Source organism: Melanerpes formicivorus, unplaced genomic scaffold, assembly GCF_026170545.1.
Source record: "Melanerpes formicivorus ecotype bairdi unplaced genomic scaffold, bMelFor1.0.p_v2 SCAF_68, whole genome shotgun sequence".
Lineage (NCBI taxonomy): Eukaryota > Metazoa > Chordata > Aves > Piciformes > Picidae > Melanerpes > Melanerpes formicivorus.
Window position 1 is genome coordinate 275,822 of NW_027142420.1, and position 23,233 is coordinate 299,054.

Sequence of the window (23,233 nt, forward strand, 5' to 3'; positions counted from 1 at the left end):
TCATCTGTCAAGGTCTGAAACATCCCAGTATCATCTCATGAAATAACCCACACAGAAACACCTCTACCTAATCAGACACAGAGCAGCACAAGGGCTATTTGCAGCTGCTATGCAATTTATAGAAAGAAGTGTTCCCCAGTTTTGCCCAGTGCAGTTGTAAACCCCCACAAAAGCTGCTTCCATGAAGTTGCGCGATGAGTGAGAGCTCATCCTGTACCACGAGGTCACTCGTGAGGAGGGGAGGCCCTCGATTCTATACTCCTTTCCCTTCCTTCCTGTCCTCTTTCCCCACCCCTAATACCCTCTGAAAACACTTTTTTTTTTTTGTTCAAACAACAAGGCTAAACAGTTGAAATTTTAAATAATGATTGAGGATTTTTTTTTATTCATTTAAGTTTCAATATCATTACAGAAAATGTTATGGTACAGAGTTGTTTAACATTAGTTTTATTTCTTTGCTCATTTAATTTCCACACGAATGCTGGTAACACTAATATCTGTACAAGATCAGTCTTTGATTTTTTTTTTGTTGTTTGTTTTTAGTTCTGTACATTTTTTAATGTATTGGTTAAAAAGGCTGTCAGCACTTAAGGAAGCAATTTTTTGTTTGTTGAAATAAAAGGTATCCAGTTACTGCCCAAGAGTACTGAGCTGGGTGGGCTGCCGGGACAAGAGAGATCCCTGAATGCATGGTGAGGTGTGGAAACCTCAGGCCTTCATCAGGTTCCCAGTGCAGCCACTCTGCTTTTGGCACTGTGCACATCAACACGAGATACAAGATAAAGAACAAGCAGAAGCTCTCTGTGAAGCGGTTATGAAGCATACTAATAAGGGAAATCCAAGTGTTGTCTACGCTAGTGTAAATAAGCAGACAGCCTTGTCTTAAGAGCATAAGTAGTTGTATCTTAAAGATGAGAAAAAACACAAGTTCTGCAGGCACCTACTGCTGTCTACTAAAAGCTACCGCTATTAGAACTAGCATTGAACACGCAAAGCAATTGCAAGGAAAGGAAAAAGTTGCTTTGACATAATCAGAATAAATTTCTTTGTTAAGATTTGCTTTAAAGGGTTTTTTTAAAAGGTATTTATTTAAATTCCATTTGAAATATGATTCAAGATGTTGACTATATTGATCAACTTTTATCCAAATCAGAAAAACTAGCTGTGCCGTTGCATATTACAGGATACAGTCAATGATATGTGGACATGCATCAAAGCTTCGTTCTGGCTGGTGACATCATAGCCTTCCAATGACCATGACATCCACCACCTCCCCCTTGTGAAGTTCCACATACTGCTCTGTCTTTGGAGGTAGCATCAACAGTCCATTGGCACTGCGCATGCTCATCAGACGACTGCTCATCTGATTCCCTACAGGAAAGAGAAAAATGGCAGTTGGGTTTCCCGTCGGTTCCAAATGCTGCAACACACTGTGTGGGAGCGAGAGCTGTTCTTACAGTGATGTTCCTGTCGCTGACTTACCCATGGAGCAGGCACCTTGCTGTCCCAAGGTGGATGGAAACACAGAACTCTGCAGAGCATTACTTAGCCCGTCATTGCTCTGACTCTCAAAACTCTCATTCCCTTGCTACCTGCTTTCCTATCCACATTCTCTGTACCTCACATCTTGTCTTAGTAAGTTGCTTTTCTATTGGAATTTCTAATCACATCAAAATGACTTTATTTTTCCATTTGCGTACCTAGTTTCAGACTCAAATGCACAGTCCAGAATATTTTTAATATATTGTTATAGAATGAGTTTGAGTAACTGGATTCTCCTCTAGTAGCTAAAGTAGTTTAAGTCTTAGGCTGCAAGAGCTGGCAGAGAGTAAACATTTGGGTAAAACTAACGCTGCTAACACAGAACTAGCTGAATTCAGCAGACACAAGCAGAATGAAAATAAGGAACAAGAAAACAATTCCAAGAGAGCGAGGTAACTTCAGAAGGCCAGCAGAGCAACAAAGGAAACCAGTAAGAAATCAAGAGATCACCAACCAGAGTCAAGTGTTTTGAGTTTGGCGATCGGGAGCTGGGCACTGATACAATTGGAATATTTGGAATATATTTCAATTCTGTAAATATATGTATGGAATTTAATTGGAATTTGAATTAAATAATTGGAATAGGTATAATTAGAGGGCACAATCTGGGGTAGGGGTCCCTCTTCACAGGCACCCAGCTTGAGCTGTAACCCGAGAACTAACAAAAGAGGAACTGGAAACCTTCACTCAGACTTCCCAATTTTCAGTGAATCATAGGGCTGGGCCCTGTTAGGATGGCTAGCTGCACAGATCTGTAACATGTATCACCAGGAAAGAACAGGTTTCTTTGGGACTCGGCTTCACAACACATCCCCAAGATAAACAACCTCACATTAAAATGTGACAAAAAGTCACGCCCTTTAGCTTCCTGGTTTTCAAACTTCCAGACTGACAGAGAAATCATTCTAGACAGTCTGAGTAACAGCACAACAAAACAAGGCTACACCAAATACAGTGTTACAGATGTAATACCTTGACTTGTACCTGGCAATATGTCAGAGGCTGTGTGATCTCGGGAGGTAAGGACCTTCTCTGAGTAAACAGTAAGATGCATTTCAGCTAAGTTTTTCCCTCTGGAGACTTTGTATTGAGCAATTTGGATGTAGTAAATAGTTGGTAAGTTGTTTAAGGACCTGAATCTCTTGAGAAACTGTCAGAATCAGTCTTCTAGCAGTACACAGCTAAAAATGTATTCCAATGTAGCATTTACCTCAACTACAGCTGAGCATTCAGAAGTATGCCTAATATAACTAATGACTAATGACTATAACTAGTATGCCTAGTATGACTAATTAAAGTCTCAGTCCGACTGGAAAGAACATAAACAGCTTCTTTGATTTGTATTGCTCCTACCTAGGCCCCAAATTGGTTTAGTTTGTTTGGTACCCGCACAAGAGCAAACATAAGAAAATGCACCTGTGAGTGCAAGTAAACAAGAGGAGATGTTTATAAGAAGGAATGTTTGCATGTATGCAAGCATACAGGGGGTTGTGTACAAAGGGAGGGAGCTGCAATCGGTAAGCTGGAAACTCGCATCATGACTGAATTTTACACTGATGTAGATGCATGCATGTGCACAAGTGTGCTGGCAAAGCCCATGTGAGAAAGGTTACACGAAAGAGATGTGCACACCCTTAGCTGTTCTTAGATGTACGTGCAGGAAGGCAAGGACCTGTGTGAGGTGAGCGGGCACTAACCTGTACTCTGTGCCCAAGGCAGTGGTTCTTGGTGATGCCAAGTCAGTATGCACCGGTGGTATTCTGGGCGGGGGTCCAGTTTTACATCACATGATAACTGTAGGAGAAGTGAAGAAAGGATGACAATGTCATTCAGATCACACTGACCTCACAGCACTGCTTGCCCAGCTGCTCTTCCTTAAAAAAAGACTCTCATTTTAAGGTCAGATGGTGTCTAGTGCTAGAGCAAAAGCTGTAGAAGGCAGACACTGCAGTGTTTAGGGGAAATACAACTGCAATATTACATCAAGGAGTGTGATGGAGTCTGCATACAGTAAGTGGAATACACCAAAGTTATTTCTTTACTGAGAGTTTCAAAATAGTATTTCTCTGGGGAAAAAAAAAGCTTTATCATTTCCAGTCTTGTTTCTGTGAGATAAAAATCTGGGTGCCTGAGGAAGTACAAAAGAGAGACATGGGATAAGCAGCAAGAGAAGAGTGCCTAGCTAGGAACAACAGGAAAACTACAAAGGGGAATGTGTCCCTTGGTACTTATTAGAATCCAAACCAGAAGAGCAATACATGGTAGTAACATGCCTTGAATATAGTAAACGGTGACAATATCACCAAAACGAAGAGTAAATAATTCAGGAACAGAAGGGCTTTGAAGTTTGCATGTTCTACTGCAAACAGAACTATCCAGCTCATCAAGCATTCCCAGACTCTGCATTTTTTACCACAGGTGAACACCTTTTTTTTTTTCTTTTAAAGCAGGAAGTTATACTGTTTAAAAGCCCAGCAAGTGGCTGCCCCTACCTCCGTGCATCTTGCTGCATTAGATGGCTAACTCTCAGAAATGAGGGGAGAGAACATAATCATTAACAGAGATGGAGAAGGTATCTCTGCTTTGCATGAACTTCCTTCCACTTGGCAGAGGTAGCCTAGGGCTCAGATTCTCCAAACAAGATAGCCTTTCAGAACCCAAGGGGCTGTGCTTCTGCATCTTGACGGATTCCTTAAACAGAAACCAAGCTTCTTACCCTGGCTTTGATGATGGTGGGACGAGGATCCAGGATACCCTGCATTTTCCTCAGCGCAGGAACAACAAAGAGATTGCAGGTGACAACGGCTGACACTGGGTTGCCTGTAGGACCAAGAACAGTTGGTGGAGACTCCTGTTATCTACTCTGTGACATGATGAAAGTGATCTCACGTTTTCACATCAGTTGCACTCCAAAGGACTCTACAGAGCTACTCATGATATATGCAGGAAATGTTTCATGTGAGACTGGAGTGGCACTGGGAAAGTACACCTGTTGAAAGGTACTCTCTGTCTGATGGTGTGCTGAAATTCTGCTCTGCCCAGAGCTGCCCATGTTCCTCTGCTGCCTAGACGTGTGTGGGACTGGAGCAAGGTTTATTGTCCTAGCTGACAGGCCTTTTGATTCATGACTAAGATGTCCAAGACCTACGGAAAAACAACTTTCAGTGCCCAAACACAGTGGCAAAATGCTCTGGTACAAATTCAAAGGAGAATTCTACTGATTTATCTTTTCTGTTGACTCACAAGAAAGATACATGGCCAACATTTGTCAAACATTACTTGTCTTACCCATCTGGACTTCCCTAGATGACAGTTCTAAAACAAATACTACAATCAGACAGATGCTCCATTGATCTCTTGCCCAGAAAAAAAATTATGCAGCAACTAAAATGCAAGTGAGAAAAAGCACTAGAAATGCTTCCAAAATCCACCAGCTTATCAAGAACAGGATTCCTTATGTAGTCAAAAATCCACACAGAGTGGGTGCAGTAAGAATAAAAGAAAATCCTCATGATTTAGGGGGTAGCGATTTGCAGCCAGATCCCTAAGGAAAGGCTTGCTCCGAAGGAGGCGACGGCCCAGGCTGCTGCAGGAGGTGAAGCGATGCTCCTCTGTGATGTGTTCCTTGGCACCCTCTCATTTTTGTCTTCATTTCCCATCCTTCAGATTGGATGCATTGACTTGCATGCACAGAATGCTTACTGTGAAGGTGGCAGGAGCTATAGAAGAACATCGCACCCCTGTACAGTACTATTTACAAAACCCAAGGAAATTGTTGCCTGGAAGAAATCATAACGGCCTCTGCACTCGCAGATTCTCAGGGCAGGAGCAAAAAAAAAAACAACTCCTCGGTATATTCCTGTAAGTTCATGTTTTCTGGAAGTTTCCTGGAAAACCTTACAGGCACCTTCCCTAGGGATGCCAACAGCAGGCACAGGTACTGTGAAACATTGCTAGGCTTTTTCATGTCCGTCATCTATGCACAGCAACAAAAGTAATCCACAAAACATCTTACCTGGGAGAGCAAAGATTATTTTTCTTACACCATCAATATCCAGAGTTGCAAAAGTTGTTGGCAGGCTATGAAAAAGAAAGTTATTAAATAACTGCCCTAGACTTTGACTCAACATTGTTATGCTGTTACAACAAACATTTTGAAAATTCAAACACCCCATCTCTCTCTCTCAGCAGATTGTTAGCCCCTGCTGCTTATTCCATGCTGGGGGTATAATCCTCTCCTTGTGATGACAGAACAACCAGTTTTGCTTGGTATTCAGCTGTGAGTTTTTAAGCAGAGGATTTTGCTTCCAGTTAGGAAACATCTAAGCACAGATGAAGTCATAATCAAAAATCTAAAGCCCGTCTTCATGCCAGAAGCCAGTTAACAAAGAAGTAAAATTGAAATGATGCAGCTACAGAGCAGTGGTGACTTTTCATGTAAGGCACAAAAAAATCTAGTTGCTAATTCTTATTTACTGGAAACTCTGACTTGTCAGATGAGATTTCAACATGATTGCTGAAAGTCTTCCAGTACTTTCTTCTAGCAGTGCTGCTAGACAAGGTAGAACTTTACATTAGCTCAGCAACTTTCAGATCAAGTGGAGGAACGGTAAGTCCCAGACATCACTCTGCAGTCATGTAGCACATCAACACACAGGCATAGAAAGCAAACTCTGCCTTTGCTCTTGGAACTTATTCAGGGGATTTTTTCCCAATATAGTAATCACTGTTCATATCTAAGGCTTTTTAAGACAGAATTACTAAAAACTAAGACACAGTATTTGCTATAGCACTATAGCCAATGGAAATGAGAGTGCTTACACTCTCAGTAACATCAGATGACCAAATGATACAGTAGCAGTTAGAAATATCTTCCTTATGGCATAAAATGAAAATGGATGTTTGGGGGAAATAAGATTTCTTAAAGCTTTTTTATCTAGTTATTTAAAAATTATTACTAGAATTCTACAGAGGGGTCTCAGATGAAAGAATTATGTTTGCTTGCAGAGAAGCCAGAAGCACAATATTCTCAATTCTCCAAATCAGGTTATCCATTCCTGTCAGCAACAGATTTGGAGTGCAGATCCCTGTTTTGAGACTTCCCCAAATCAGTTGTAGCAGTAGGACAGAAGCAGTGAGAAATTTCCATGCCTGGGCTACATCCCACACAGCTCACTTGCTCCTTTCATGGAAGGGAGGTGGTAGTAATGGTGGCACAAGCACCATGCCCACATGCAATTCTTTACTGGACCGTGTGCAGAGACAATAAAAGTATTTGTTTTCACAGCAAGCACCCACTTTCTGTTCTTCTTCCTGGCAACGGTTATGGGCCAGAGGGAATCATTCTAAAAACCACACTTGCCCTTGTGCTGCTGGACCATGCCAACCCAGCCTGAAAACAAACTGCATTCCAAGGTTACTGAGGCAGAGCTGCAGACATCTTCCCACTGCTGTGCTGTGAAAGGGAACCCTATTTCCAGTACAGGTAGTTTGTGTCTTCTCTGCCAAGCACACCTCCAGAGTCATTAATTAGCAGTACTACAGCAAAGGAAAGCAATGCTGAGGTTTTGAGGTAAAGGAAGCACATAAGGGATTGTGTTTATTTTATAACTACCACGCTCAAATGTGCCAGTTGGATGAAACTTCATAAATTAGCCATCATTCCACCCCTCTCAAAAAATTGCTTGTTTGTGAAAGAATAGGACTTATGCAAATTCTGAAGTGAAAGGAGGTGCTTATTAAGTAAACTAGCTGTTTAATGTTCACACATATCCTGGCTGTTTCATAACAATTTCAATATCTGAGCTCAATGATCACAGTGCAGACTGCAGCCATATATGTCCCATGCTGGTTTTCCTCTAGTCCCTAAACCTGATTTGCAACAGTTATCACAGAAATAGCTCTTACAGATAAAAAGTAATCTCTCTGTATTAGTTAATGCCTGCTTTGGCAGAGGGGTTAGACCTGATGATCTCTGGAGGTCCTTTCCAACCTGTGACACTGTAATTTCACCCACAAAGATGATGACTAATCTCAACAGGACTAGCTTTGCTTTTTTTCACATCTACCATGTGGTTTATCATATATTTGTAAAACTAGAATCTGCTGAAACACTTATATAGGATATCTGGCCCAATATAGCCTCCATCTCTACTGCTCCAGTAGAAAGATTTCTTACCCTGGTTTCATAAAAACTCTGCCAAAGTGAATCTGTGCATGAAGATCAATATCCAGCACCTGTTTAAGATAGTCCTGTTTAAATTAAAAAAAGAAAATCAATTAAGTGACACCAAAGTGGCTTGCATCATCTAAGTATTCAAAGCAATCAATTCATATCAAGTGAGGATGAAAGACTTCTCATATCCTGAAAGTGCTACAGTCCAGTGGGGAATTTGCAGTATTTGAATGGAGGCATTTTCAAAAAGAAGAGGTGAAGAACAGATTTATTTCAGGTGCCAAACCTGACTCCATGAAGATGCAGCAATATATAGTCAGCTGAAGCATCAGAATCTTAGAGGACCCCACAAATGCCTACTCCTCAAACATTCTGTACGTCAAAGATGGAAAAAAAGCCTTTATGGTTCAAAGTTAAGTTTTGTAATCATCAGATCATCTAACGTTTGCCATGGAAGGGATCTAGCAGGAAGAGTCAGAGATCTCCTAGTAATTTTGAAATCAATACTGTACTGTAGAAATCCTAGTTTTCCAGGCTACTGTAATTATGTTAATTTCTTGGGGACATGGTCTAATTCACAGTGTTTAAGAGTCCTTAGAAAGGAGACACTGTGGGTGGATTATGCATTAGTTCAAGTGAAACAATTTTGCATAAACCGTCAGTCCAGTTATTAAAGCAAATCAAATTGCTCGTTAGCCTTTACTGAAAATTGTTCTCAAAGATGCAGTCTCCTGTCTGCTGTGTTTAGTGAGATTAAAGACACAGGATATAACAGTCATCTGTGAAGACATACTTTGGAAACAATAAATCTGTAGCTCCCTCGTAGGTCTTTTTTGTGTGTGTTCACATACTTGGAAAGCAGCGACTTTTTTTTTCAGTCAGGCATGAATTCTCAATTACTGATTGCATTAACCTCATTTTTACTTTCTTTCTACTTTCTGGATGTTCACAGTTATTTCATCAAAACTCTTGAAAGCTCAGAATCAGAGTGGATATATATAATCATGAGAGGAACACAGAGCCTAGTGACCTCATGCTGTTGCCTCTAATTCACTCTGGGGAGAAATCAACCGGAATGCATAAATGCCTGCAAGACCATTCACCAGTCCAGCTGTTTCCTAGTCTTCCTGTGTCTGCACTATGTCCCCACATTACCAATTTAAAGACCAGCACTTGTCCTTGATTATTTTTCCAGGAATACTCAAGACAATAATAGGATTGAAAGAAACTGGCACTAGTTTAATGGCTTTTCCACTTTTGTGATATATCCAACAATATGCTTTCTACTTAGAAAAGTGACAAAAACAGCACTCGTGTTTGCCATCTCCTAACGACTGTCTTTAGCATCTGTTAGTTATAAAAGGAGAGATGTTTCTTTTACCTGCCAAACTCACAGATTCAGCCTGGGATCAAAAAGTAATCTGAGTTTTCCTTCGCATAAGTCATGATTAATAAATGTCCTGCAGGTTCATCTACGCCCCACCAGCATCTGTGTATCCCTATTTTCTTTGATGGTTTTGGCACAGGGATTACCAACAGGAACTCAATCAACAATTCTGTTAATGATTCAAAAGGCAAATATATCAGCTCACTGTCTTGTATGTATTGCCCCTGTAGGACTATCAGGTACAAAATGCGGTAAAACTATTTTTGTAATGGATATAGCTTTGGTATATTCGGGAAACAGATCTGTTAAGAAAGAGCTATTTACACACTCAGGTTGCTTTCTGGAGTACTTTCAAAGTAGCTTTAGTCTATCTACATTTCACCTGTTCTAAGAATAAAAAGAAGTCTGTTGCCTTCATGTACTATTAACCAAGCACATTCCTTATCATAACTGCACAAATCATCCCTAAATAAATACATTTGCAAATTACTCTCATCAAGAATAAAATCTTCCCTGTTGTACTGTGCCTACTACAGTACAGCAATAAGAACAAAGGGAATGAGGATAGCAGTAGGGACTATTTTCTTAATTAATTCGCATTTAAATGTTCCCCCCCCCAAAAAAGTACAGTCCTTTTTAAAATAAATATTAATACAAAGGTAGAATCTCTGATGACTCTGGCTTCAAATTCTTACATATATTGTAGCAAGTCATACTTAAATTTAGCATACCTTTTCCCCCATAGATACACCTCCTGATGTAATGATCACATCAGCACGGCTGATACCCTCATTCAGTGCATTCAGTAAATCATCTGGGCTACAGAAAAGAACAAGTAAGCAGATTAGTGGCATGGAACTATTATCAGCTGTAGTCTAGGTAAGTGTCTGTGTACAGGCATACAGATGTGTCTATGCACATGTATTCTAAGAGAGAGATGCAGGGATCCCTTCTTTCTGAAGACTCCACACCACTTTGTTCAAGCCAAGCACTGCAGTCTCATTAAGTGAATATCAGACTGTTTGGTACCTTCCTTTCTAAGAGCTTTGCAACAGGAACAGTAGGATATTTTAGGACAGGACCAAAGAATACTAATACAAGTGTCTAAAAGTATGTAATTTGCACAGTAGATAACAATAAAAATAATGATTTAGATAAACTGACAGAGCTGCATAAATGGATCTGACACACAAAAATTCCTGGCCACCAAGCAGGCTGCAGTACTACCTGTCTGGCTTATGTGATATGTGCAAAGAATGGGGTAAAGCTCCACTTCAAACTTCTATCAGTCAAAACTGGGAGTAAGTCCTTTATTTATCTTCTCCATCAGAGAAGCCAGCTACTCCAACTAGAAAAACATAAAGCATCCTGTTCAAGTGCCTCTTTACCCTCATGAGAACCAGTGTGAGCGTAGCTGTGATGGTCCTCCACACAAACAGCACAGCTGCAAAGGCTAAGGAGCGATGCTGGGTGTATTTCAGCTTTGTCCTCACTCTTTGGTTTTGTTTTAAGAACTCTGGAAACTCTGAAGTGGGCTTTGTCTATCCAACAGTACTACTGATGTTAACACAGAGCTTGGAGTACAAGTAGTACAAGTTACACAAGACCAAAGGAATCCAAAAGTATTTCCAATACATTAAATGCATACTTTGCATTTAACATTTATGAGTGGACCAAAAGCTGACTGATTGCTACAGCTGGATGTAATGTTCCCCCAACAGCATTTCACTTTAATTAATCTAAAACTTTTTCAAGGGAGGTTGCTCTTTCTTAGAGGACAGTTGAACAAAAAAAGCAGTAATGCCAGTGACTGCATAAAGGACTTCACCTAGAACACAGCACCTCAGTTACATGCCACACTACAATTACAAAACACCATTATGGGCTATCAAGGTTCTGCAGGCTGCAAATGGCATGTGGGCTTTCCTTAGGGATCTTTGACTACCGTTCATTCAAAGATAGAATCACCGCAGGTATTTGAGGTTTCAACTGGAAACAGGAAAACTAGAATTCTATGCAAATCCTGGTTGGCCTTTCACAGACTTATGGAAACTGTGTGCATCCAAAAGCCTCAGAAAAATAAAACCTTTTCTTTGAGCACCCTGTCTTTGCCTGCAATTTAGTGAAATATAAGCAGCAGTTAGTGTTCAACGAGGTTCTGCGTGCGTGGTTCTGCCCCTGTACACTGCACTGGTTAGGCCACACCTCGAGTCCTGTGTCCAGTTCTGGGTCCCTCAGTTTAGGAAGGAGGTTGACTTGCTGGACCGAGTCCAGAGAAGGGCAACGAAGTTGGTGAGGGGCTTGGAGCACAAGCCCTATGAGGAGAGACTGAGGGAGCTGGGGCTGCTTAGCCTGGAGAAGAGGAGACTCAGGGGTGACCTTATTGCTCTCTACAACTACCTGAAGGGGGGTTGTAAACAGGCAGAGGTTGGTCTCTTCTCCCAGGCAGCTAGCACCAGAACAAGAGGACACAGTCTCAGGCTGCACCAGGGGAAGTTCAGGCTGGAGGTCAGGAGGAAGTTTTACACAGGGAGAGTGATTGCCCATTGGAATGGACTGCCCGGGGAGGTGGTGGAATCGCCATCACTGGAGGTGTTCAGGAGGACGCTTGACAGGGTGCTTGGTTACATGGTTTAGTTGATTAGGTGGTGTTGGGTGATAGGTTGGACGCGATGATCTTGAAGGTCTCTTCCAACCTGGTTTATTCTATTCTATTCTATTAATAAGATTTATCTGACACAAGAAAGGCTGAGCTCCCTGAGTAGATATCACAAGTGCATACAAATCTGCACGTTGCTCATCTCCTCACCTGGGAGCCCTAAAGTGTCCTCTCCCCTCGTTATGCCTTACAGGCAGAAAGACTCCAGATCCATTCTTCACCATGTCTAGTGACTGATACAGCATCTTCTTTGGCATCATTGAGTGGTTATCCTGCAAAATTTTCCTATTTGTGTGGGGTCACAGTTCCTCTTTAGGGTCACGCTGCTTTGTAAGAGGTAGGCAACAAACTATGGCAGAAAGGCCGGCAGATTGCTGGTGCCATCATGCAGGCTGTAAACATTCATATTTAATTATACACTACCACTTTATTAAAGGAAAGGGGTTGCAAACAGTGGCTTGCCTCCAGGACCTTTTGTTTGTTTGTTTTTAGGATACCGAGTATCTTGGACACTCTAAATGGCCTATAATGAATGGTTGAACTCTGTTGTCTTTGGGAGAAAAGATACAGATTCAAGCCAAACCATCACCATATTTGTTCTGTAGGAACCAGAGTCATATTCACAGTTGCCCCTTCTGAAATCTATGGCATATTTTACCCAAACCCCAGGAAAAGTCTTCACTGGTTGTTGAAGGCCAGAGCGGAAAAATGCAAGTTTGCTGTTGGTTGTCATATTGTTGGTTTAAGCTGTAATCTGTATGTAATAAGACACTCCTCATTATAGAGTTAGCAATAAGAAAAGTCTCTCAAGAGCTAAGTATTCCTTAATCCTTGCTAATAAGGGTGCCGACTGGAAAACAGCAAGGAATATGTATTCATTAAAGGTCAATACAGGCCTTCCAGAAGCTTGATGACAGTCAGATACTCATGCCACTATCACTGCACAAAGACTGATTTCAGCCTTTTTTTTTTTCATTAGGTTGTGATGCAGCTAAGGACCTTATCTAGAGCTTGCTCCAGGCTGTTTCATTTTATCTTGCTTAATTATTTGAAAGTTATTCATAGGTAGCACCTGTCTGGGGGCATCCTATTTATGGATTATGAAGTGTGCTTGCTTTTATTTGTGGTCTTAGAATACGTAAAGAAAGTTAAAAGGAAATGTCTATATTTCACTGTTGTAAAAGTTAAATAGAGTGAAAGCACTTCTACTTATTTACCAATTATACACATGTATATATGTTTGTGTACAACAACAACACAACAACAACAAAAGGCCCAAACAACAACAACAACAACAAAAAAACCAACCCCAAATAAGCCTAAACTCAAACGAGGTGAGGACTCAGTTCACACCTTTGTTTATGAGGGTGGCAGACCACTGGAGTAGTTCACCATACTTTGTTATTATTATGATGTCATGTAAGAAGTTGAAGGATCCGGGACTTGGTGCATTATTTTTATCTGTTTCCAGTAGAATACCTTTCTTTGCCACCTGCATAAATGGTTGTTTATAAATTCTGACAGTAGAACTTTCTCTATCCAATGGCACTACATGTTTTCTGCAGCTGCCAAACATTAATGCTTCCAAAATGAAAGATGTGATAGACAGTTTATTGTAATAAACTGAAGGAGTATGCTAGATTGGGTTTTATGCTGAAGAAAGGAGACATTCACAGAATTGCCTCCTTTGTCTTTGCAGAAGGCTTCTCTCTTGTTCACAATTTGGCACATTTCTTTCTGTCAGTTGTCTGATTTCTACCCGACTGGAGGCTGGTAGTGCCATGACTGCAATTAACACAGAACACTCCTTACAGAAGTCACCTGCTTCGATCAATACTGCAGCAAACATTTTCCTTGCCTTTAGTGTATTTAATGCAGGGAGTTATCGATCAAATTGGATACAAGACCTATTTGATATAATCAGGTAACAAGATACTACTTCTCACCTCATTTCTTCTATAACAATGAGCAGGTTCTCCTTTGGGTCACCATGGAAAAGATATAAATACTAGACTGGACTAGACTAAACCAGGTTGGAAAAGACCTTGGAGATCATCAAGTCCAACCTATCACCCAACACCATCTAATCAACTAAACCATGGCACCAAGTGCCTCATCCAGGCTCTTCTTAAACAAAACCTCCCTGGACAGCACATTCCAATGGCAAATTACTCTTTCTGTGAAGAATTTCTTCCTAACATCCAGTCTAAACCTCCCCTGGTGCAGCTTGAGACTGTGTCCTCTTGTTCTGGTGCTGGGTGCCTGGGAGAAGAGACCAACCCCCACCTGGCTACAACCTCCCTTCAGGGAGTTGTAGAGAGCAAGAAGGTCACCCCTGAGCCTCCTCTTCTCCAGGCTAAGCAACCCCAGCTCCCTCAGCCTCTCCTCACAGGGCTGTGCTCCAGACCCCTCCCCCAGCATTGTTGCCCTTCTCTGGACTCGTTCCAGCATATCAACCTCCTTCCTAAACTGAGGGGCTCAGAACTGGACACAGGACTCGAGGTGTGGCCTAACCAATGCAGAGTAGAGGGGCACAATGACCTCCCTGCTCCTGCTGGCCACACTATTCCTGATGCAGGCCAGGATGCCATTGCCCTTCTTGGCTGCCTGGGGACACTGCTGGCTCATGTTCAGCCTACCATCAACCAGCACCCCCAGGTTCCTTTCTGCCTGGCTGCTCTCATCCACTCTGACCCCAGCCTGTAGCACTGCATGGGGTTGCTGTGGCCAATGTGCAGAACCTGGCACTTAGCCGTGTTAAATCTCATGCCGTTGGACTCTGCCCACCTGTCCAGCCTGTCGAGGTCCCTCTGCAGAGCTCCCCTACCCTCCAAGAGATCAACTCCTGCCCCCAGCTTGGTGTCATCAGCAAATTTACTGATGATGGACTCAATAAAGATGTTGAACAGAATGGAGCCCAGCACTGATCCCTGGGGGACACCACTAGTGACTGGCTGACAGCTGGATATGGCACCATTCACCACCACTCTCTGGGCTCAGCCTCCAGCCAGTGCGTAACCCAGCTCAGAGTGCTGCTGTCCAAGCCAGGGGCTGACAGCTTGCCCAGGAGTTTGCTGCAGCCCTCCTGGACCCCTTTTTTTTTAAGGGCTGTTTCCCAAGGAACTCTTTGAGTTAGTTCCTTGAGTAACCTGAAATCTGCCCTCTGGAAGTCCAGAGTGGAGGTTTTGTTGCTGCCCCTCTTAGCTTGGCTGTATATTGAACACTCAATTACCTCATGGTCACTGGAGCCCAGACAGCCTCCAACCACCACATCCCCACCAGCCCTTCTCTGCTTGTAAAAAGAAGGCCTTACCCCTGGTAAGCTCGTGCAGCAGCTGGGATACGAAGCTGTTCTCCATACACTCTAAGGACTTTCTAGACTGCCTCCTCTCTGCTAAGTTCCCAGCAGATATCAGGCAGGTTAAAGTCACTCATAAGAACAAGGTCTTGTGATCTTGAGACTGCTTCTAGATGCCTATAGGATCATTCATCAACTTCGTCATCCTGGTTGGGTGGCCCACAACAGACTCCAACCAGGATGTCTGCCTTGTTGGCCTTCCCTCTAACTCTCACCCACAGGCACTCAACCTGATCATCCTTAATCTCTAGTTCCATGGCATCTAGAGCCTCCCTGATGTACAGGGCCACCCCTCCACCCTTGCCTGCTTCTCCTGTAGAGCCTGTAGCCATCAATGACAGCCATGTGAGTTGTCCCACAACGTTTCTGTGATGGCAACTACATCATAACTCTCCTGCTGTAACAAGGCTTCCAGCTCCTCTTGTTTGTTACCCATGCTGTGTGCATTAGTGTCCAGGCACTTCATCTGGGCTGCTGGTTTCACCCCTGACTCCAGCTTACCACCCCCAGACTCCTGTCTGGGGGGACTGGTCTCAGCCCCTTCCCCCCTTCTAGTCTAGTAACTGCTGAAAGAATAGACAACTTGGGCATCCAAGCACAGATTGCTCTAAAAGGCCTGCAACAAATCACCTTGGCACTGAGAAATAACACTCACCCTGTGAGCAGGTATGAATCAGAAGATGAAGCCCTGGTCACTTCTAGGGGCAGGACCCTGAATTAGCCATACTATGGTCTGAATTACTATGATAAATCCTTTACAATGTGCTGTGAGAGTGCCATTCTTGGATTTTTTTCCTTCATGGATAGAACTGTAACAGGTGCTCAAATATAATGGTGAATACCTTAATCAAAGTAAAGCAAGTTTTGATAGGTACTCTCATTTCCAGATGGTGAAAGTATTTACTCTTGTTTCATTAGTTGATTTTCAAAGTCAGAGTGACATTGTGCAGAACAGGCAAGTGTGCTTTTCTAACACGATGCCACTGATTACAAAAATTACCTTGTCTGTATGCTTCAGATCACATCCCAGCATATTCTATAAATATGTCTGGGAAATTCAGTTCTATGAGGATTGCACAGTTTACAAAACTTCACGTAACAGGCAAGCACGAAACCAGTTCACCTCAGCGGCAGAGATCCCCTACGGCAGATTGTGTCTGCACAAATATTGTGCTCTGGACATACATCTGTGAAGCAGCAGACAATACTTTGCATAAAAAGTCCAGGTACTTTTAAATATACATTTATACTCTCTGCTAATTTTGCCAATCTGATAAACAGACTATCTACTTCACTATCTCCATTTCCTGACCCTTTTAAATCAGTTTTCATATAAAAGATTACAATCTTCAAATTAGTTGGATGGAATCTGTTGTATAGTGGCAGCAGCAAATGTAGAAATAAGCAGGCAGATGAACGATATTGCAGTTGACAAGTCACTTATTTCATTAATTTGAAGAGAGGGCTTGGAGGATGGCAGTATACCAGCACAGGGACACCTTTTAGATTCATGACAAATTCTGATTATCAAAGCTGGTTTATGGAAAACTCTTATGCAGCACTTCATTCATTGCTGAGCTGTCTTTGCACTGAAAAGACACCCCAGGCACTGGAGAGCGTGAACAAGAAAATGATGCAAGCCTCATTAAAAGAGACGTGGAAGATTTTTTTCCTTTGTCTCTCTGAAAAGAGACAGCTACAGTACAGTCAAAAACCAAAGAATTTTCTAAGTGCCATTTTGAAGTACCTTAAATTACAGTCTAATCTTCCCTTTCAAATAGAAATCCACGCCTGTTAATTCACTTCTGTTGATCCTACTGTTGTGCTTTACTGTCACTAATTATAAATCTGTCAGTCTTTCCTGTGATACAACCCTTAACACCATCAGTCCGATACATGCAATTAAACTGCTCAGTGTTATAATTTAGGTTAGAAACCAAGTAACAACAAGTGGTGATCTGCATTTCCTAGCACTCTGCAGCGAAATGGGTGATCCCTGTAAAATCCATCCATTTCCGCCAACTTCTTTGCCAAAGTAGTCTCATTCATTCCCATTAACCTCATGATTTGACAGTAATTTCCAGTCCTTGCTGTTCATTGCCATACACAGCCACTACTGCTGCATTACACTTGTGATGTTGTACTCTTCTATGCAACAGCCCAGGCTGCTATAAACCTAGGTCTTCTGGAAACTTGCAAAATTCATGCATGCAAACCATCACAGTTAGCACAATAACCCTGCGTGCTTGCAGATCTACTGGACAGACACAAAAAGATATGCATGCACCATAATGCACCAGATGCATGCAGGAGTGTCTGCTGTGAGCATGAAAGCAGGGCTGGGTAACCTGTCCTACCTAGTGCTCTGCTTTATTTGAAAGCATCTTAAGTATTTTGGCTGTATGCTGAGATAATTACCCCTTCACATATGGCTTCCTACAGATTCCTGGACACACGGCAAAACTGAAGTGCTATCCGTGATCTACGTCTACCACCCTGTAGACCGAAGTACACCAGCTGCTCCTCAGAACTACCACAGCTGACTTTAAATTTCAAAAGGCTATGTGCCATCTGTAGGTACCCTGAGGCTATCACATGATGGCAATGCCCACGCACACTAGGAAGGGCAGTTTGTGGTAGTTTTGTATCTTACGAGGTCTCTTTTCTGCTAAACGGATCTCCCAAAGGAAGACAAAATTTAACTACGGTACAAGGACCTGCTAGAAATTCCCTTTGTATGCAAAGATCCTAATCAAGCTCCTAATTTTGTATCAGAAAAACCAAACCAAACCCAACCCCATAACAACCCCCCAAAAAAACCAACCAACACCTCCAAAACAACAAAGACTTCATCAAAGTAAAGCTTTCATCCAAAACCCAGGAGACTACATACTGTACTAAGAGTGAGATCTCATCAAGCTCGATGACATTTCTGTTTGAGGAAAAATGGGATATGGATTTGATCCTTTACAATTTCTCCTTTTGTTTCTTGTGCTCACTCGAGGTGACAGCACAGGCGAATGCAGGAAGGCATAAAGTCAAAGTTTGTCACGCACCTCTCACCTCATGGCCAAGAGGAGTATTTAGCATATTAACAATTTGCAGGATGCAGAAGAATGAAGTGATGCCATTTAGGTCTAGCCAACTAAAACCCAGCTTCTGTAGAATACAATACTGGATGTAATTTGATGAATATATTTCAAAGTATTTCAATGAATGTAATTCAATTAATGAGTACTGAGTGCAACAGGAATTATGTGCTTTGACTAGTGTGATTTTCTAAAGCAGAAGATGATCTGATTTTGATGATGTATGTATGAATATATGGGCACTCTTCTGAAGCACTATTTGTTTCAATATTCTCCAGTGTATTCCATCATGGTCTCATAATGTTTCTCCCTTCTACCTTCTGTGGTATTTCCCTGGATCACTTTGAACAGATGCAGTATGTCTTCCCCAGAATATAGGCCAGCTTGTGAGGAAAGCTGTAATAATTACAGTAGCTTTTGGCTTGTTCAACCTGACTATGTAAGATCTGTCTATCTGATAGCAATACAAAAGAATCTTTGCTACTTTTTGTTGCTCCTTTAATTGATGCTGCTGCAAATAAGAACACTATTTTGCAGAATATTCTTTTTCACGTTACATTTATGAACTCAAAGAGACTTTGATTACAGGCAGGTCTTCAACCATTCTGCTGGAGTTACCATGAGACATGCGTAATTGCTTTCAACTTTTTCTCTCTATCTGGATGATAACATACTTTACTTCACTGTTTTCATAAACTGTTTCAGAAGAGTCCCACTCATGTATATGCCAGAATGCCAAAAGACCAGAGAGGTTAGAAGAAAAGACAGCCACGAGAGTGCAATCTAAAAATGTCTCATGTTGTAGAAGACAGATGCTGAAGCACCACAAGAGTGCATTCCTACACAAAGGTGGGTCCAGCACTCATGTCTGCTGCCTGTGTACAGCCATCTGCAAGTACATGCATGTTAACTGCAGTGATTTCCTTCACCAATGCTGAAAGAATAGGCCCAAAGCTTTGGCAAGGGCTGTCCTCAGGTGCTGTACTAACCCATTGTACTAATCCATGAACCCTTTATGCACCCGAAATCTAGGCTAGTGTCTACACGTTAACTAACACACAATCCCTGGCTGTTTAACTGGCTGTGGGCAATGCACCCTCACCCAACACCAGAAATCCATTTGTTTTTTCTGAGGAGCTGGATGGGACTTCACTGGTGAAGATGGTAGCTTCAATTTTATCTTCCTTCTTACAAAGGAAGTGAATCTATATGGATTCACTGAAAGGTTTTCACTTTTGGAGTGAAAAACACTCAACAGTTGTAGCTGGGTTGAAATAATATGACTGAAGACTACACCACACAGTACAATAATCAATGCCAAAGATATTGCTGATCAGTAAGGATGACAGTGCACTGGTGAGCCTGAAGGGTGAATGGGTATTTCCTGCAGAGCGCTCATGAAAAATGAAAATTGGCTTACACTGACATAACTGAAAGCAAAAAATTAGGATTGATGTAAATAGTGCCGATTGCTTACTTAAAGCAATGGCATTACAAAATCTGACATGGTGACATGATATTGCTATCACAAAATTTCAGTTTCTCATTTTGATTTAGCTTCAATTTTAAGTAAGTGTGATTTTAAAATTAATTTTAAGTGAATTTTAAGTGCATTAATCCTCCCTGCAAACTGGTGTAACTGCTACCGAGCCACAGTACGGGTGTCTCTGTAACAGAAATGCAGTCCCCTGAAGGCAGGGCCTCAAAATTAAGAGTTTCTCTGTAAAGAGAATCGTAACTCAGTCACTTGGAAAAATGTCTGTCTGCAGAAGAAAAATGACTTGGAAGTCACAGGTCAAAGACAAAACTAAAAAGGGCCTTCTTAAAATTCCTTGTCATCAGCTATGTCTTAAAAAAATAGCAATCTTTTTAGAAAATGTCACATGAAATATGACATTGATTTGTGTTTACTAAAACAAAATACAAATGCTTCATGAAAAGCAAACTGATTTATGAGCAATAAGTGAAGAGAAGGATCAGAGAGAGAAGCTTATCCTATTTGAGCTTAGCGAATACATTTTTGCCTAGCTGTTAGTCAATGGAAGGAACCAGAACTTCATTTGTCTCTATGATACCAGACTACACTCCTGCAAGCACAAAGATGTTCGTATGACAAGATAATGCCCACTGCATTTTCTCCTGCTCTTGAGAGCAGAAACATTTTCATACTGCTCATGCTTTGGGCTGTAAGGGATTGTGATGCTTGCTCCAGTACTGCTTGGAAGAGCCCAAAGGCTCATTTAACACATTCTCTAGACTTAGGCTGTTACCAATATGTGAACCAACTTGTATGAGGTACGCAAGGTAACCACTCTCTGATAGATTCCAGCTTCTAAACGATTCCTGATAAAGCAGACACATTCTTGACAGTAATCTAAAGTGTTTCAAAGACTGGTATGACTGGTAGGTTCTTGTACGCTAATTGCAATTAAGGTTTTTTGGGACGTGTTGAGCATAGTGCAAGACTCTAGTGGGTTGATGTCTTTGTTCTGTTTCACAAGGAAAACATAGATTTATGACATCCTGGCTTCAGCATGCACAACAAATTGGTCAACGAGAGTAAGTCTTCTGAAGGATAAGGATATGGCATATGGATGCAGAAATGAGTAGAGCAACTTCTTTTTCCAGTATGCAAAGTGAACATTAAGCTATAAAAGAACCTCCAAACTTTTATACACACAGGCCCATTAACCTCAGTGAGGATCCTCACAGGACTGAAGTTGTCAGGTACTAGCCTTCAATTAGCTCTTTCATTACTTTTCTGCCAATTTTTAACTCCTACAAGCATCAAACTACATAAACTAATATTTCTGTATGTCAATGAAGGAAATGACAGGTGGTTTACTCTCCCTGTTACCACTCCTGCCCCTTCAGCTGGTCTGTGATAGAAGGTGAGTTCTGTAAACCAATCTATATTATTAAGCCATCTCTCTCATTAAGACCTAGTGTATAATTGTACAGGTATTTTGGGAAAAAGTGTCTAGTGTAAGAAATTTCATGAACATTTCAGTTAGCCTGCTTTAGAGAGGATCAGCATGATAATGGAAAAACAAGTATGCAGGTAGGCCTGAAGAGCTTTAACAGTGACTTCCTCAAGAGTTGTGCTCCACCACTACCTTCAAGCAAGTTTGTTCCTCATTTGCTCTGTTTGTAAAAGGGAAAAGCCTTGGGGGATAAAGATGTTTGATGCTTGGTGAGCAAAACAAACATTCCTGCTAGTAACAGAACTGTAATTTTACCAATGTTGTGGAGCCATGTACATCTACAGTGCACTGGTGCATAAGAACTTAACTGACACGGCAGTGTTACTCAAAGGACAGAATAAAAGCCGTCTTGCTTCTGTACGGCAAACACTCTAGAATCCGTGCTCCAAGCTCTGCACTGACAGACACCCAACGAGCCTGCCTGTGAGCATGCATGTGCCTCAGCGTCCCAAGTGTGTTAAAAACGGTGCTCACCAATCTGGTACGCCTGGCTCCGCAGGGTTCTGGAAGCTCTCTGTCCCTTCTTCTTTAAAAACAGCTGGCTTCCTGAGGGTAAAGGAAGCAGAAGGGGTATAATAAAGAGCTAGGGAAGAAGAGAGGCTCCTGCGGTGAAAGGGTTGCTCTGTGCCCAGCTATGTCCCCCTTGGTGGCTCTGAACATTCAAAAACATCATGGGAAAATGCTTCCTCCCAGCAAGGCCAGCCACTGGGACACAAAGGGAGTGCAAGGGAACATCTTTATATTATAAGTCTACATAGGCTTCTCACCAGGATGAAGAGTGAAGTTATGGAGAGATTTAAGCTCAGTGGGGCATGCTAACAATGTACAGTTCATCTTTCATTGCAGAGTCTACAGAAAGATGTCTTAACTCTGGAATTTCAGATAAAACAAAATGAGGTGTTGAACACCCTGACATTTTGGAAGAGGGATCACAGATAATGGGAAAATATTTGGAGGTGGGCCCCACTGAAACATTTTACTTCACGCTTTCTATCTTATTATTTAGGAAATGGGTCTCAAGGCATATAAAACATGGGAAAGGGCTGCATTTATCCTAATTTTGTATCTCCACAGTCAATAAAGATGCCACTTCATTCATAAGAAGCTTCATACCCATACCCAGCTACGCTACTCACGGAGGCAGAATTAGGAAAAAAGCCCAAACTTGAGAAAGTTGTGGTTAACAGGACCTTACCGAAAACAATTACTGCTGTGCTACCAATTCCCATTTTATTAAGACAACATTTCCTTTTATGCCTACTTCTTTCAAGTCAGTTTCACTGGGAAGAAATCATATTTAGATAGCATTCTCTGTAACATTAATATGAAATAAGCTGAGATCTATGCTTTTATACTCTTAAACATAGGACAATTAACTGTAAAATGTAAAAAATCTTCATGATAAATTCTTCTCTATAAACATCTTTTCAAAAAAACCCCTAAAGATGTGCAAGATTGAAACGGTCATGAATCATCATTGCGCAACTTTTGAGGCCTTTCTTCATTCCATCTGGCTGTACTGTTAGCAAAAACAAAACCATGCTCATCCTCGGTCCTCAGCCCAGGCTCAGCTGATCCTGCACATAGCAACTGCAGCCTATCCATTCACAATCTCTTCTGGATCCTGTCTGATTGAGGCAGATGATGCAAAGACTGGGCCAGTATGCCTGCACTATGTTATTCTGTTATGCATGCACATGGACACCACTAAAATGACATCTAAAATCCTATCACCTTGTAAATCCATGCCTAGGCGTTCCTCACAGGTCATCACGGACATGGTCTGTCAGACTGGATGAACACTGAAGTTGTTTGAAAGTAATGGAAACACATTAAAAACTATTCAGGTTCTAAGTCTAGATGTCCACTTCCTTTTGATGGTTTTCCCAAGATAGCTAGTTCCTAAAATGATCATAGTCCCTCATTTCTTCTCCTAGCCATTGTCAGAGAACAAAGTTTTAGTTTCCCAAAACAGGGTTGCTGTGTCAGGAAGTAACTGAGATTGTATAAGTGATTCCAGCTCCTAGGTTACTAGTTTG

General features: G+C 41.7%; 1 protein-coding gene across 9 annotated transcripts in view; it reads right to left on the reverse strand.

Moving 5' to 3' along the window:
• Positions 1-430: 430 nt before the first annotated feature.
• Positions 431-23,233, reverse strand: part of GPHN (gephyrin) — a 275,331-nt gene continuing 252,528 nt past the window's right edge. For 4 of the 9 annotated variants that reach the window (XM_068162859.1, XM_068162862.1, XM_068162860.1 and 1 more), the window contains 7 exons: positions 21,669-21,740; positions 9,836-9,923; positions 7,721-7,794; positions 5,558-5,622; positions 4,259-4,362; positions 3,240-3,336; positions 431-1,371 (listed from right to left, as the gene is read on the reverse strand). In XM_068162859.1, coding sequence (XP_068018960.1) covers positions 1,238-1,371; positions 3,240-3,336; positions 4,259-4,362; positions 5,558-5,622; positions 7,721-7,794; positions 9,836-9,923; positions 21,669-21,740 — 634 coding nt within the window. In that variant the 3' untranslated portion in view covers positions 431-1,237. Of the gene's footprint in view, positions 1,372-3,239; positions 3,337-4,258; positions 4,363-5,557; positions 5,623-7,720; positions 7,795-9,020; positions 9,274-9,835; positions 9,924-21,668; positions 21,741-23,233 lie in introns of those variants that run through there. The other 5 variants (XM_068162861.1, XM_068162866.1, XM_068162865.1 and 2 more) reach the window with 2 other exon arrangements.